This window comes from Plectropomus leopardus, chromosome 8, assembly GCF_008729295.1.
Source record: "Plectropomus leopardus isolate mb chromosome 8, YSFRI_Pleo_2.0, whole genome shotgun sequence".
Classification (NCBI taxonomy): Eukaryota; Metazoa; Chordata; class Actinopteri; order Perciformes; family Serranidae; genus Plectropomus; species Plectropomus leopardus.
In genome coordinates, this window is record NC_056470.1 from 20785704 (window position 1) to 20799897 (window position 14194).

General features: G+C 41.7%; 1 protein-coding gene across 9 annotated transcripts in view; it reads right to left on the bottom strand.

Annotated features, from left to right (window-relative positions):
* The window catches only part of LOC121947316 (cyclin-dependent kinase 17-like), a 51990-nt gene extending 38021 nt beyond the window's left edge, over window positions 1-13969 (bottom strand). For 3 of the 9 annotated variants that reach the window (XR_006106070.1, XM_042492306.1, XM_042492305.1), the window contains exons 1-3: window positions 13679-13969; window positions 5771-5964; window positions 678-842 (exon numbers count right to left, since the gene is read on the bottom strand). Coding sequence is in view for 7 of the 9 variants with exons in the window: in XM_042492306.1 (XP_042348240.1) it covers window positions 678-842; window positions 5771-5933 (328 nt within the window). In the remaining 2 variants the exon portion in view is untranslated. Of the gene's footprint in view, window positions 1-255; window positions 302-677; window positions 843-5770; window positions 5965-13678 lie in introns of those variants that run through there. The other 6 variants (XM_042492308.1, XM_042492307.1, XM_042492312.1 and 3 more) reach the window with 4 other exon arrangements.
* Window positions 13970-14194: the final 225 nt, after the last annotated feature.

A 14194-nucleotide genomic window follows, 5' to 3' on the forward strand; every position in this document is an offset into this window, starting at 1 on the left:
GGCTGCTATCAGTGGTATTTTCACAGATGCATTACCCTGCATGCAGTGGATATATATATATATATATATATGTGTGTAAATATGTGTGTGTGTGTGTATACTTCTTATATGAAACTTTCTAAACTGAATAAAGACAAATTCAAATTAAATCAGTTGTGCACACAGCTAGGTTTTTTATTGTGCTTATGGGTGCATGCATAGTGACGCAAATGTGTGTGTGTATGTGTGTGTGTGGGTGTGTGTGTGTGTGTGTACCCAAAGATCCAGTCCTGTGCAGGCTCAGGTAGGCTCTGTCTCTTTCCAGCCCCCCACCCGGCTCTCTGCGTAGGGCGGTGCGGCCCAGATGACCAGCATATTGACGCACGAAGGAAGGAGCACTGTGTGAGGCGGGAGGGTGCACGGCGAAAACCACCCACACACACATATTTACATTTCACATTTGCCTCTTAAATGTGGTGGAGTAGAAGTAAAAAGTAGCATAAAATTGACATACTACATATATATATCAGGCTCTTCAGGCTTTGATTTAACTTTCTAAACTGAATAAAGACAAATTCAAATTAAATCAGTTGTGCACACAGCTAGGTTTTTTATTGTGCTTATGGGTGCATGCATAGTGACGCAAATGTGTGTGTGTGTGTGTGTGTGTGTGTGTGGGTGTGTGTGTGTGTGTGTACCCAAAGATCCAGTCCTGTGCAGGCTCAGGTAGGCTCTGTCTCTTTCCAGCCCCCCACCCGGCTCTCTGCGTAGGGCGGTGCGGCCCAGATGACCAGCATATTGACGCAGGAAGGAAGGAGCACTGTGTGAGGCGGGAGGGTGCACGGCGCACACCACCATGGGCTCTGAGACACACGATGCAGGCAGACAGCCAGGGAGAGGGAAGACGAAAGGGAGACAAGAAGAGAGTGCGAGAGAAGGCGAAAAAGTGAGGACAAAGCTCAGAAGGGCAGCGGGATTGACACAAACAAGAAAAAGCAAGACAAGAATGAAGGGAAAGGAAGACAAAGAGAGGGATGGAGATTTTTGAGGGAACAGAAACAGCAAAACAGAGACAGGCGGATTATAGAAGATGTATAAAAGGATGGGAGAAAAGGGGAAAGAGGAAAAAAGACGGCACAAGGTCACACAGAGACCACACACAGACAGGTAGCAGAATATGTAGGAAAAGTACAATATAGATAAAATGTTAGGAATTCATACAACTGCTGGACTCATGTAGGAAACAGTTGTGGCCCGCAGTAACAGGAATAGCCATGGAAAGTGTATGAGGCATGCATAGTGGAAAATATGATGAGTCACAGAGTGATAAAGACTGATTTGAAGAACAGTGAGTGGGGGAAAAAAGAGACATGCACATGAGTAACTACAGGACCCACTATGGGAGTAACCGAATGACTGATGGAAGGACTAGGGGAGATATTTGGTTAACTAGCATTTAGACTCAGGGATAAACAAATGCTCCTCGATTCTTTCAAAGAAAAATACTTTTGCCCTTTAACACCTGGATCGACATCAGTTTTCTTGTGTTACAGTCAGACACCTTTCAACAGCTTTTAAACCTCTGAAACCTGAGAATATTGGTTTGATTTGAGTAAACGGGAGAGAAAATGTCCAGAAAACTCTATTTATTTTGGGTTATTTCTTGTTAAGTTGTTTGTCGCTGTATTCCTATGCTTTTTAAAGAAATCACACCCATTGGCTCAGGTATCAAAGGTTTAACCTAACCCCTCAAAAAATGCAAGGATCACCCTGTCAGCACACATGCATCATCACCTTTCTTTCACATTCATTGGTATCAACAAATCCTCTGTGCAGGATGCTGGTGGAAGCCCACCTGTCACATCTCCTATCTTTCAAATAGTTCCCATTTTCTACCACATTGCACTGTAAATTCCACTGAGATCTCCAAGCATTAGGGGCTTAATATTCCTCCAAAATCCTCACATGATTCCCTCACTGTACCACGGGTCCTCCAAGAACACAGTGAAAGAACAGATCTGACGCCAGCACCATCTAATTACCACTTTGAAAAATGTGGGTAGTATTTTTTACTGCTCTTTTGCACAATCTGACAAAGATATATAAAGGCATGGGGGTCGGGAGGGTTATGCAGCAAGGGAAAAGGGCAAGAAGAGATGGTAAGTACAAGATGTAGTGCAGTGGTTAAAGTTTAATGTCCCTCTCCTCATCCTCTACATCACTTCCTCCATCCAACTCTCTCTTCCTCTGCTCCTTTCACTTTCTGGAAATGAACTGCACTATTAAAGACTAAAGAGAGGGGTGTAAAAATAGGAGGCAGAGGACAGACATGGCAGTGAAATTATTCAGGTAGAGCTATGGATGTTGTGGCGCAGGAGCTGGAATAACAACAATCAGTAACAAAGAACAAACATAATTGCTCTGTGTATCCAAACTGCAAATCAACCGACATCTCCAGCCTCAAACAAGCACAGCTATATTTGAACACTGAGACCTTTCTTCTGTCCTCACTTGCTGTCTGTCTTTTTCTCTGAGATAAAAGCGTCTACTGAAACGGAGGCAAACACTCTGACCTGGTTTCTGTCTGGAGCCAGAATAAGATGCCAACACACACGCAGACCAATCACACACACAGCGTTTGTGTCAGGTGAGGTCTCTGAGATTTTTCCAAAGAAGAGTCCTGCAATCCTGGTGGATGCCCAGTAGATGGCACCCAGAGTTTCTGAGAATGACATTGCTTTTTGCACCTTTATCTAGGACAACCATGTCCTAAGTCCTGCACGGGGGCCAACTGTGACCCCCAGATCAATTTTAAATGGCCCTTGGCTTGTCTTCCAAAATATACTATATGATGAACACAATATTGGTTAATCAGGCAAGATCACTTTGCATTTGCTTTCATTCATCTGACGATGGCAGGACAATCCTACGGTTTATAGACATGCACCAAGTAGGAACCATGTAGGCAAAACAAATATGTTTTCATAAATAGACTAATAGCCAATGAACGGTTACCCAACACCTAAAAAACAGCAGGCATGGCCATGGCAAAAAAAAGCATTAAGCTAACAGCAAGGGCTGCCACTTTCAGGATTGGTGGAAAGTTGTATAGATTTTTACTTATAGATGCAAAAAGGAGGTTGCCTCCAGGTATTTTCACATTATCTAATCTGGCCCCCATTCTAAAAGTTTTGGAGACTCCTTATTTAGGAGCTCAGACATTTTTTTTTTGTCCAGGTAAATACACAAATTGGTGTGCCCGAATTCACAACCAAGCTTTTTGAATTCACGTATATCCGCAAGCTAAGTAGTGAAGTAAAGTTAACAGTGAAGTAGTGACAATGAAGCTGATGATGAGGTGACGATGATATATGGTAAAAAGGCTCCAGTGGATTGAAAGCTCAGGTAAAATGTGCATGTCAGTTTTGTATTTGCATGTCTTAAAGCCTTCATGAGAGTAATGCGTATTAATAAATATGAACACACAAACATTTTCAAAACACAGGCACAAACATATTAAGAAATAGATTATTTCAAAAAATACTTCAGTGTAAATAGAGGGTATACATGAGCGGAGGACAGTGAAATATCTGCTGCCATCATTTTGCATAACTTTCCCACATCTCTTGCAATGATCAGTTACGACCTCTATTTTGACTCTCTCCACCTACACCATCATTTGCAAACCACTACATCAGTTAATGCTTCTCCATGTGCTGAAAAAGCTCTGTATGAAGTCTCAAGGTCTTGAACTGCTGGAGCACATGACAAAATGCTCTTTAATAACGCAGCTCATCTGCTCCTGTGTGGTGAGATGCTCACCATAACAGATGTTGGGAGTCAAACTAATCACTATGTGACTCCCCAGAGGGTCATCGAGGTGACATGAATACTCTCCATCATAATCACAACAAACGCTGCCTTGCTACATTTTCTTAGAGCTTTTATAAACTGAGATGCTGTGTCAACATGAAATTTATAGATATAATTTAATGGTCCAGTGTGTAGCAAATAGGAGGGGTATATTGGCAGAAGTATGCTTTCTTTGGTGTATAATCAGTTGAAAATAAGAATTGTAGTGTTTTCGTTACCTTAGAATGAGGTGTTTATATCTAAATAGGGAGTAGGTCATCATCTACAGAGATAACCATGTCGCACCACTATGTTTCTACAGCAAACTACAGCAGATGTTTTTGTAGCTCTGTGAACGGAGCGCAGACGGAGCTTGCCCTGAGTTTCTTTTTCCATCCAGAGCAGTTTGAGGAGTTTTAGTCGCAAGACGGATAACTGATCTGTTGATCTGGTCAGAGGTGATCAGATAAAATCAATAGTTGAGAGGAGGAGAGTAGAGGCGAGTGAATGCAAACTTTTGGACTCAGCAAAATTAAGATAAAGTTTCACTTTCACTGCACTTGATGTTCTGCTGTTTGGTCTGTGCTCAGAGTGTGCTGTGTGCTCTGAGAGTGTGGTGTAAGCACATCCTAACAGTATATTCCAATAGTGCGCCTAATGAATGGTCCAGCTTGGAAATCAAAAAATCAACTTGTGAAGGCAGATGTTTTATTGTGGCTGCCAAAAATACGGGAATGTGTGGAAAACCCTGGTATGTTATATGTCACACTAGAAGCAGACACTGTTGTGCTAGTCATGCCCGTCTAGGGCTGGACCCGACTCAGGTTTATGTCAGTCGAATCAGATTCGGCCATTCAATGCGAATATTTGCTGGTTTGGGTTTTTTTCCATATAAAGTTTGAAAGTTTGAACTGGGCTCAGTGGGACGTTCAGTATGACAGCAGCATTTATGCAATATAGTAAACAATTTAACACTGCTAATGACAAATGGGCAGTATGCAACACTAGTTATAAAACAACAGCAGGAGACTGTGTCGTACTAATTTGCTGTGAGCTGTAAATTCACCACTTCTAAGAAGAGGAGAGAAGATAATGTTATCTCAGAGCCTTACAGTAAAGAGTGTCTTCCTCCTCTGTGCCGCAGCCTCTACCTAAGACTAACGTGACAGTCAAGAGCACTCACTCAAAATGTTCCCAGCACACTGACTAGAAGAAAAGCCAACAAACAAAAATAACTGCTCAGCTTGTAGCAATCTCAGCTGACTGAGGGGTTTCTAAATGATGATTAGAATCTCATACTCTCTTGCTTTCGCAATGCCAGCATGCAATCTAAAATCACACGCACTGGAGTGGCATGGTGATGCCATTGGTTTGTGCTGTGTAAAAATGCAAAGGCCGCATAAAGAAGGAACTTCGTACGAGGTGATCACTGTGTAAAATGGGCTAGTCAAATCTTGCTGAAGTTCTGGATCAAATATACGTTGAGCACACATTAAGTTATCAGAAAACCAGGTGAGCACATACGTATTACCAAGTGCTGGTCTAGTGGATCATCTGCTATGTGCCAAAAAGCATAGGAGAATCACTGATATGTAAAACTTTGTGAAACTACTTTATTCAGTGGTTTTACCAGTTTTAAACACCTGGTCCATTTGTTTTGGAGAGGAAGAGACCTCTGTCGATAATTTAGCTCCTGGTAAAAACCTTCTGAACAAGGAAGACTGAAGTGATTCTAACCAGGAGAAGTTTCAACTGGTTGCAATCTGCAATCCTCACCACATGGTGCCACGAAATCCCCCTAAATCTTACACACTGTTCCTTTAAGTTGTTCACATGAAAGATTTTGAAGATTGTGTGTCAGCTGCAGAGTTTGAAATAGGTCTTCTCATGCATTTTGTATGCGTGTGTGATGGTGTCGACTAAGGTGCTTGTGTATTACCTGTGTGTGGGTGCACTTGCTCACGTGTCTCACCATTGTCCCTTGCTGCGGCTGGCTCATCCAAGGCCATCTGTTCTGCCAGCTCCGACAGGGAGTCATCGACGGGCCGAGCACTGCGTAGAGACATGGACAGCCTCCGCTTGATTATCTTCATCCTGTCCATCTTCTCAACCGCACCACCGGGGCCCACGGGCCTACAAGGGGAGGGACAACCACCAACATCATCATTATCATCAGCAGATGCACCACCACCTGCATCCCCATCATCATAATCATGGTCATTGTTGTCATTATAACCATCAACAGCTAGATCCACTCTACCCCGTTAATCTTCATTGTACAGTGAAACTACTGCAGTGCAGCCTCGGCGCATTTTCTACAGTTCTTTGGGCTCCCAATGATTGTGTTTGCTCACGCAGCATGTGTTCTCATTGTTATGTATCCCAAGTGCAAACATTGCAGAATAAAAGACACAGAATGAGAGAGTAGACCCACAGAGACAGAGAGAAAGAGAGCGATAAACTTTTTTTTTTTTTTACAAAAAAACATGTACATGGCTGAGTATGCAGCTCCCCAGAGGTTTCAGACAGGAGAAGCTCTCCCTGATGAGCTGTGATTGACATGCATTTTACTAGCATTTACCTCCAACAACTATCCACGATAAAGTCAGGGTATTCAAACAGTTTCTACAGTATAACAATGCAAAATGGCAAGCAAAAGTATCATATGACCCAAGAATTAAGTTTTTACTCTGTATATGAACCATCTCAGGCTAATTCTACAATAGTCCAACCTAAGATAGAGTTCACGTGACAACAAACAACTCTGATGGAAAGCTGTTCATGTGACAACAAACAACTCTGATGGAAAGCTGTTCATGTGACAACAAACAACTCTGATGGAAAGCTGTTTTCAAACACTGTATACATTGTGTGGTTACAGGAGAGAAGCATCCCATCCTTAAAATAAATGGGGGGAAAGAGTGTATTGTTTCTTCAACAAAGTGCTCTTCACATTCACTAGTGACTCGCCTATGTGTATACCTCTTAACGTCATTAAGCTTTCAAAGTTAGATATTGTTTAGAGTGCCCCTCAGCTGACTTTTAAATCTGGCTTATGTGTTTATGTACAGTAAATGTGTCTTTACACAAGCGTACTTGTGTGTGCTGGAGTTACTTTGTGCGCTATGTCTTCTACACTCTGCTTTACTGGCCCGGAGGTAGAGGCAGCTATGGCAGAGTATTTCTGTCTCCCTTCCACTTCCTGCTACTTCTATCTAACCCATAAGGGCTCCAGAGCTGACATGCTCAAGTACACACACGCGCACACACACACACACACACACACACACACACACACACACACACAAACACGGCACCCACTGCCTTTCTCTTTGTGTCCAACCTTGGAGGCTTCAACAAAAGCCATTCATCCTTTCAGGCTCTCAGTCTTTCAGGCCTATTAGAGGCAGCCAGTGCTCTGAGGGAATTCAAACCCAGCCATCCTCACTCAGGACCACTGGCTTTCTTTTTTTTTTTTTTTTTTTACACAAGAAGATGCGCTTAAGCGAGTATCCATTGCTAACAGCATTGACTCTGCCAATTTACATGAGCCCAGTTGGATGCGGTTCGCACCTCAGCCGGAGGCATTTCTCCAAGATGGAGAAAAAAAAGTTAAAAAGGGGAACAAAAGGGGAGCAACTCACATTCATTTCATATCATCCGTCACCCATGGATTATCAGTATGGAACGAATCTCCCTCCCCCCCTCATTTGCATGTTTTTCCAGACTCCACTAGCGAAGAAGCTTGCTTGGACAAGGAGACCGGGTTCTCCTCATGCAACCTTGCAGCCGTCATCCACACATTTTCAGAAATAAATGACTCACGTTACGGGGGAACAGCCGATAATGTAATGCACTGCTTATTATCCAGATAAAAACATACCAGTGTTATCAATAACCCACACTTACACTTGCATCCAGGCATGCCCGCACACACATACAGACACACAATAATGACTAATTTCACAGTCTTCATCTTATCTCTGTTGAATTAGCACGAACAGTAATGCAGTGGGAATCTCATTACCCAGCCGCTCATAGAGGGAAACACTTCAGTCTACCACTGTATATTATATATGTAGCTGAGATTTCCAATTTTATTTATAATATGATGAAATATGGTACAGCTACACAAAACAAGCAAACAACATTATTTTGTGGGAATATTGAACTAATAACTTATTCCTGCATAGTCTGTAGACGTTTCCCATCTGCTTTTAAACTAAATCTTCTAAAATCTAAAAAAAGTGTTTCACCAATATAAATAGAGTCCTCAAATAAAACTAGGCTGTCTGTGCAGGAGAAAGACACAAACACTTTTAAAATAGGTGACAAAATATATGACCAGAGAAAAAAAAGAGAAAAAGGACTGTTAGCTTAGGTGTTAGCTTTTGCTCAAGAGATAGAAAACCTACAACTACCACGATACACTGCGCTGTACCAGACCAATAAACACTCCTGCTTATGGTTTGATGTATTGCGAATCTGTCCATTCGACACAATGGCGGCTGTCAAATAACAAACGATCTCATATTACAGTTAAATGGTAAGCAAAAGCATGTTTCTGGAAACATTAGAGGCAGCAAATATGCAACACAGAAACAGAATCTTGGTTTGTATTTGATCAGCACTGCCTAGTTTGACTGTTTGATCTCTGTTTTTTCTGCCTCCATTTTCCCTGTGCAGGAAGCAGTATGGCGCCCACTTCCTGTTCACAAGCTCTCACTATTACAGCTAAAGGGGGCTTTAAAATATGTGTCTGAAAACATTTGATGAGAAATATGCAGTGCAGTAACATAATCTGGATTTATATTAAATCAGCACAGACTAGTTTTACTGTTTGATCAACGTTAGACACGTTAGACAGTATTTTACGTCATCCAGCAGAGTTTATCTGGGGTGGAGGTGGAGGGGGGGGGGTGTATCTAAGCACTGGTTAAATGGAGGGAAGTGTACCAAAGTTCATCTACACATACTACTCACATTGTTTTGCTACAAAGATTGTTGAAAATCAGTGAAGTAGCCCTTTAAATACCAGACATACATGCCATCTTTTAGTTACATTGTGCTTTGGTTATATCTTCTCTTTTGGCTGTGTAAAATGGATATATCTATATAGAAACATGTCTTCCTGACATCTTAACCCTCTGAAATCTTGATCAACATCAGTTTTCTTGTGCTGCAATCAGATGCCTTTCACGAGCTATTTGACCCTCTGAACCCTGAACAAATTGGTTTGATTTCTTTTGAAAACATGGCAGAATAATGCAATGACCACTTTGGAGAGAACTGTCCCAGAAATTGCAAGACATTAGTAAAAGATGACAAAATGATTACCAAAATAAAAACATTTTTCCAGTTTCCTTGTGAAAAATAAATACATATTTTCAGTTAATTTTCATGTAACTTGTAACTTTTTTTTCCTTATTATTTTAGGACCATGTGTTGTCAAGTTGCTCATTGCCTTCTCATGTTTTCAAAAGAAAGAAAAATTACTCGGAATTCAGAGACTTTTATTTACTTTTCATCTTTTTATTACTTCTTGATGCTATAAGAATATTTCTGCATGTTAAAACTAGAGCTATGCTGCATTCATTAAGAGACACTCAAGGATAATGTAAGGTATTTCCCAGGGGATCATATATAAGTGTATCTGTGTTGGTCAAGATGTAAAGAATAAAGTTCAAGAAGAATGATGTGTTATGAATGTGCGTTGGATGTTGAGTCTCGTCTTGTGCAGATGGACGTGGCAGTGTGAAAAGCTTGGCGGAGGCACAACAGTGAGTGGGACGAGACATGTGGCTCCAGGCTGCAGCATGCGCAAGCCACACTCACCAGACACCCGGCAAACCACGAACAGCTCTGATACATCACTCCCACTAAATGGAGGGACAAACTCCAGATGACAGAGGCTGCTCTCACTCCTTCAAAGACACTAGAAGCACTTCTGCTGTTTTCATTTTGTTTGAAAGCAATACAGTACAGTGTTTATGAATTTGTGAGCCTAATAGCATAGCATTTGCAATGAAACAAATTGTTAAGGCTGATAGGGTAAGTGACACAAAGGAGTCAAGAAATAAAACCATCTCCAGCTTTGTAGCAAGTTATTTGTGTGTGCCTGTTAACAGCCTGCAAGCATCTGCACATGTGTTTCCACATGTGTGTGTGTGTGTGTGTGGTTGCATGGAGGTGAGGTGAACTGACACACCCCTGAGGAGGACAGAGGAAGAACACAGTCTGATTTATTCAAGACACACACCATTTGGGTTGCTAGGTTACAGGCCCAGGCTGGAACCGCAGTTTCTGTCTCTGAGGTGAAGAGAAGAAGAAAGGAGACAGAGAGAAGTGAAAAGCTGAGACTTCACATCGCTCTATCTTACTTCTCTCTCTCTATGCCCCTATGCAGAAACGCTCACGCATGTCAGCTATAAAAACGTCCAGCCCTCCAGTGCTTGGGATGCCACTCAGTGCTGCAGCATGTGATCCTTGCCAGCCTTGCACTGGGACTCCTCTGCAAAATATGCCTCTTTAGGAAGCAAAATAATAAATGGACTGGAGGACTTGCAGTGTACATGCACACTAGCTAGCTGCAAGTTTGAGACTTACATGTACAAACACACACACAGACAGAGATGACTTCTATCAGAGCAGAAGGGAAAATGTCTAAAGATTGACCAGTAGTCAGGACAGATATTGTCTTACCTCCTGTATCTCTCTGTCTTTCCTTTTTGTCACAAACAAACGAGCATTCTTTTGCAATTCAGTGGCACATGAATCATACGCATGCATGCACTTACATACAATGTGGCAGAGTGGAACGGCCACTCAGTGGCACTCCGAACACTGCTTGGCGATGCGGCCTGAGGATGCATGAGTAATGCACAAATCTGCCCAACTACAGAATCCTACACACATCCACGCAAACGCACACGTAAACCAATAAATAAAGCCAAAAAAGTTGCCTGTTCTACTTATAAGCCCACAAGCTCCTTGTGGGCTTCCAGCATCTCCTTTGTCACTTAACTTAAATCTCCCGAGTTAGATGAGGAGACGGACTTATGGGAAGGACATGAATAACCAGGCAGAGGCACAAGACTGCAAAAAGATATTAGGCAAAAGGTTTGAAATGCCATTTTCAACCACAACAGCCTCATCTAGGTTTTGGGGTCCTTTAAAACCTGAGCAGATTGGGTTGATTTCATTCAACAGTATGGGAAGATGGCAATGAGCAATGAAAGAAGGCATGTCCCAAAATTTATCAAAACAAATAGTAGAAAGAAGGGATGACATGAGGCAAAGGGCCGCAGCTCGTACTCGAACCTGCGGGCCTTTGCTGCATTTCTTCCCCTGTCTCTCCCTCTTTCACACTTAAGTTGTACTATACCTGATAAAGGCAAAAGCCAAAAATTATCTTTAAAAATAGTAAAAAGTACACGAAAATAAAAAAACAAAAAATAAACTTCAGTAAAACAGAAACAACCAGGAAAAGGTGCTTTAAAATTATAGTAATTTTGTAACATAATTTTAAAAATTGTAATTGTGATAATCATAAATATGTTTTTCCCTCGCTTATTTTCGAAATACTTGTGAAAGGCGTCTGAAAGCAGCACAAGAGAAGTGATGTCATTCCAGGTCTTAAAGGGTTAAAGGGGTCACTCAAAGATTGCTATAACTCACATAGGGCTGGATAATGTAGCTGAAATTTTTAAACTTAAAATTGTCCAGTGTAAATATGGCAAATGTTTGTAAAGATTACGTTAAAAAATTGTCAAATTTCTGTTCAATGCAAAAACCTTTGCTCCATTGTTACTTCAAACAACGCTTTTCACACATGTAAATGTGTACATATACAATTAGCATTGAATAATTAATTTGGGGGACAGAATTTTGCAGAATGATCACATGATATGATCACATCATGATTCCAATGAAAGTTGACATATGATAACAACAAACTTCGGCAAAAATTTCTTATTTAGTATAATTACATGTCGTTATTATTATTACTGGCTAAAACACTCCTGAAAAAGAGGATTTTAATCTCAGTGAAGCCCTTTCCTGAATAAAATCATTATTATTTAAACAAAGACTAGCACACATCTGGGTGACATTCAAACCACAACGCACAGATACAGGTGCATCCTGTGCAACTGCACAGTAATTAGTTTCAGGACACTACACTACGAGAAAATAAGACCATGCAGGAAGCCCCACTTGGTCCTCCTCCTTGTATACAAAGCTCTAAACTGGCTCGGACCAAGCTGTCAACTATTTACCTTCACAAACACAGCGATCTTCTGCTACTGGTTTATTGGAAGTTCCCAGCAACAGCCGAAGGAAAATTGGGGAAGCAGCCTTTGTCAGTTACTATGGAACACATTACATATTGATATCAGAGAAGCCAGCTCACTAAATATTGTGAAAAGAAAGCTAAAGACTCATCTGTTCACTCTAGCCTTCAACTAGCTCTGACTTTCTAAAACTCTTCTTTTAACACTTCAGAATGCTGCAATTATTTTAAAATGTACGTATCTGGATTGATTTAAGGATTTGTGGTTTTCTCTAATAATTTTAAGCACTTAATTTATATTTTGAACTGCCTTTAATGCTTAATTGCTTTGCTGGCCTATTTCATGTTCACTCTGTCTTCATGTGGAGCACTCTGTGCTAATAATGTCCTTGTAAAGCACTTAGTGCTGCATTTCTTGTATGACATGTGCTATATGAACAAAAATTATCATCACCATAATTATTATTATTACAAAAGTGATACATTTCTGTGGTGTTTTTAAAGACTGCCAGGTACCAAAACGGCAGCCAACTGTCACGGCAATAAGACAGTTATACCATAGAATATATATACAATAATAACACCAAGCTGTTATTGCTCTGGGATAATTACTAAGATTTTTCTTTGGGGGTGCATCCAAAGGGCAAAAGCGAAGGAAAGCATTGACAAATGCGCATTATTTTCAATCCGGACATCCCACACTGAGATACACATGAATAATTTAGCGTTTAATGATATTCCCAACACGCTGCTGAGACATCATGTGTTCATAAAAATGCTTTTGCTATAAATGATCAACCTATGCTGGTGTCGGTGCCGTCGGCGAACATCCATGAGGTTATCGACAACAATGCAGGACCGCAGTACTGGACTGTCACATTAGCGAGAGTCCCGACAATATGCCATGTAACCAGATATGACTGCGGGCAGGGCGCACATAAGTGGGCAGCAAGCAGCCGTACGATAAATATCACGGGACTCAATCGAAAAACACGCAGTTGGTGTCGGGCCTGCCTGGCAGAGATTCCTCTACCTTCCAGGCCTTTTGCGTATTCGGTCAGTTCCTCTCTCCCCGTGTTTTCCTGACGCAAGTATCCGGGAGGAGGAGAGTCAGGCAGGGCAAAGAAAAGTTACACAGCCACCCGACCGGCTCAGAAACTCCATGTGAATGGGACTGAGTCATCCGATAGTGCCTTTACGTGTTTCAGGACCCCAAAACCAATACGTAGATGTTAAATAAATTGCTCTGGGGGGTATTTGACACTTTTAACCGCTATGGTGTCACATACATTTTCCCATGGTAAAGGGTTTTCACCATATTTTTTTACAGTGATATTTCAAGACACATCAGTTCCACAAAGACCTACACTTACGCAGAATAATCAAGTTAAAAATCCCTTGGTTTTTAAATCAAAAAGAACTCCACCTGCAATGTCAGGTGATAGCCTAGGACAATCGTGGTTATGGTTGCCCCAACATTGTCGCTTCATGATCGAAATGTGGAGCGAGGACAAGCTAAAACCAAACCAAACAAACCAAAATACCGCTGGCACTGACCTGCTAGTGTTTCTGCTGCAGGAGACTATTGTTCCACTTGTGTATGGTAATCCAGGCAGCACGCTGGGATGAATCCACTGCGACAAGTTCCTCCAACTAGTTTCCCCTAAAACACACCAGATTGCCTCTTTACCCGTCAGGTAACTCTTATCCCTGGGTTATATAGCGTGTCGCAATGTCTCGTTGCCTGAGCAAGTGCATCATGGACCTGTAATAACGCATTTTTTGCCTTTACTTTCGCTTATAAACAGCACCGTCCCGTCCGGTGATGATCAGCCATATCGCTGCTGCTGTGTGGATCCCAAGTGGAAGCGGTGGCGTGATCCCGGAAAACACCGCAAGGGGTGTGTGAGTGCATGCGTGTGTGTGTGTGTGTGCCCGTCTTAGAAATGTCCTAAAATCCAAGAAGAATCCTAGAATCCAGAAAAGGCTGCAGCGCGCCTGTCATTTTCCAAAAGTGGCCCCCACGCAAAGACTCAGACACAGACTCTCTAACCTCCACCCCACACCATCTCT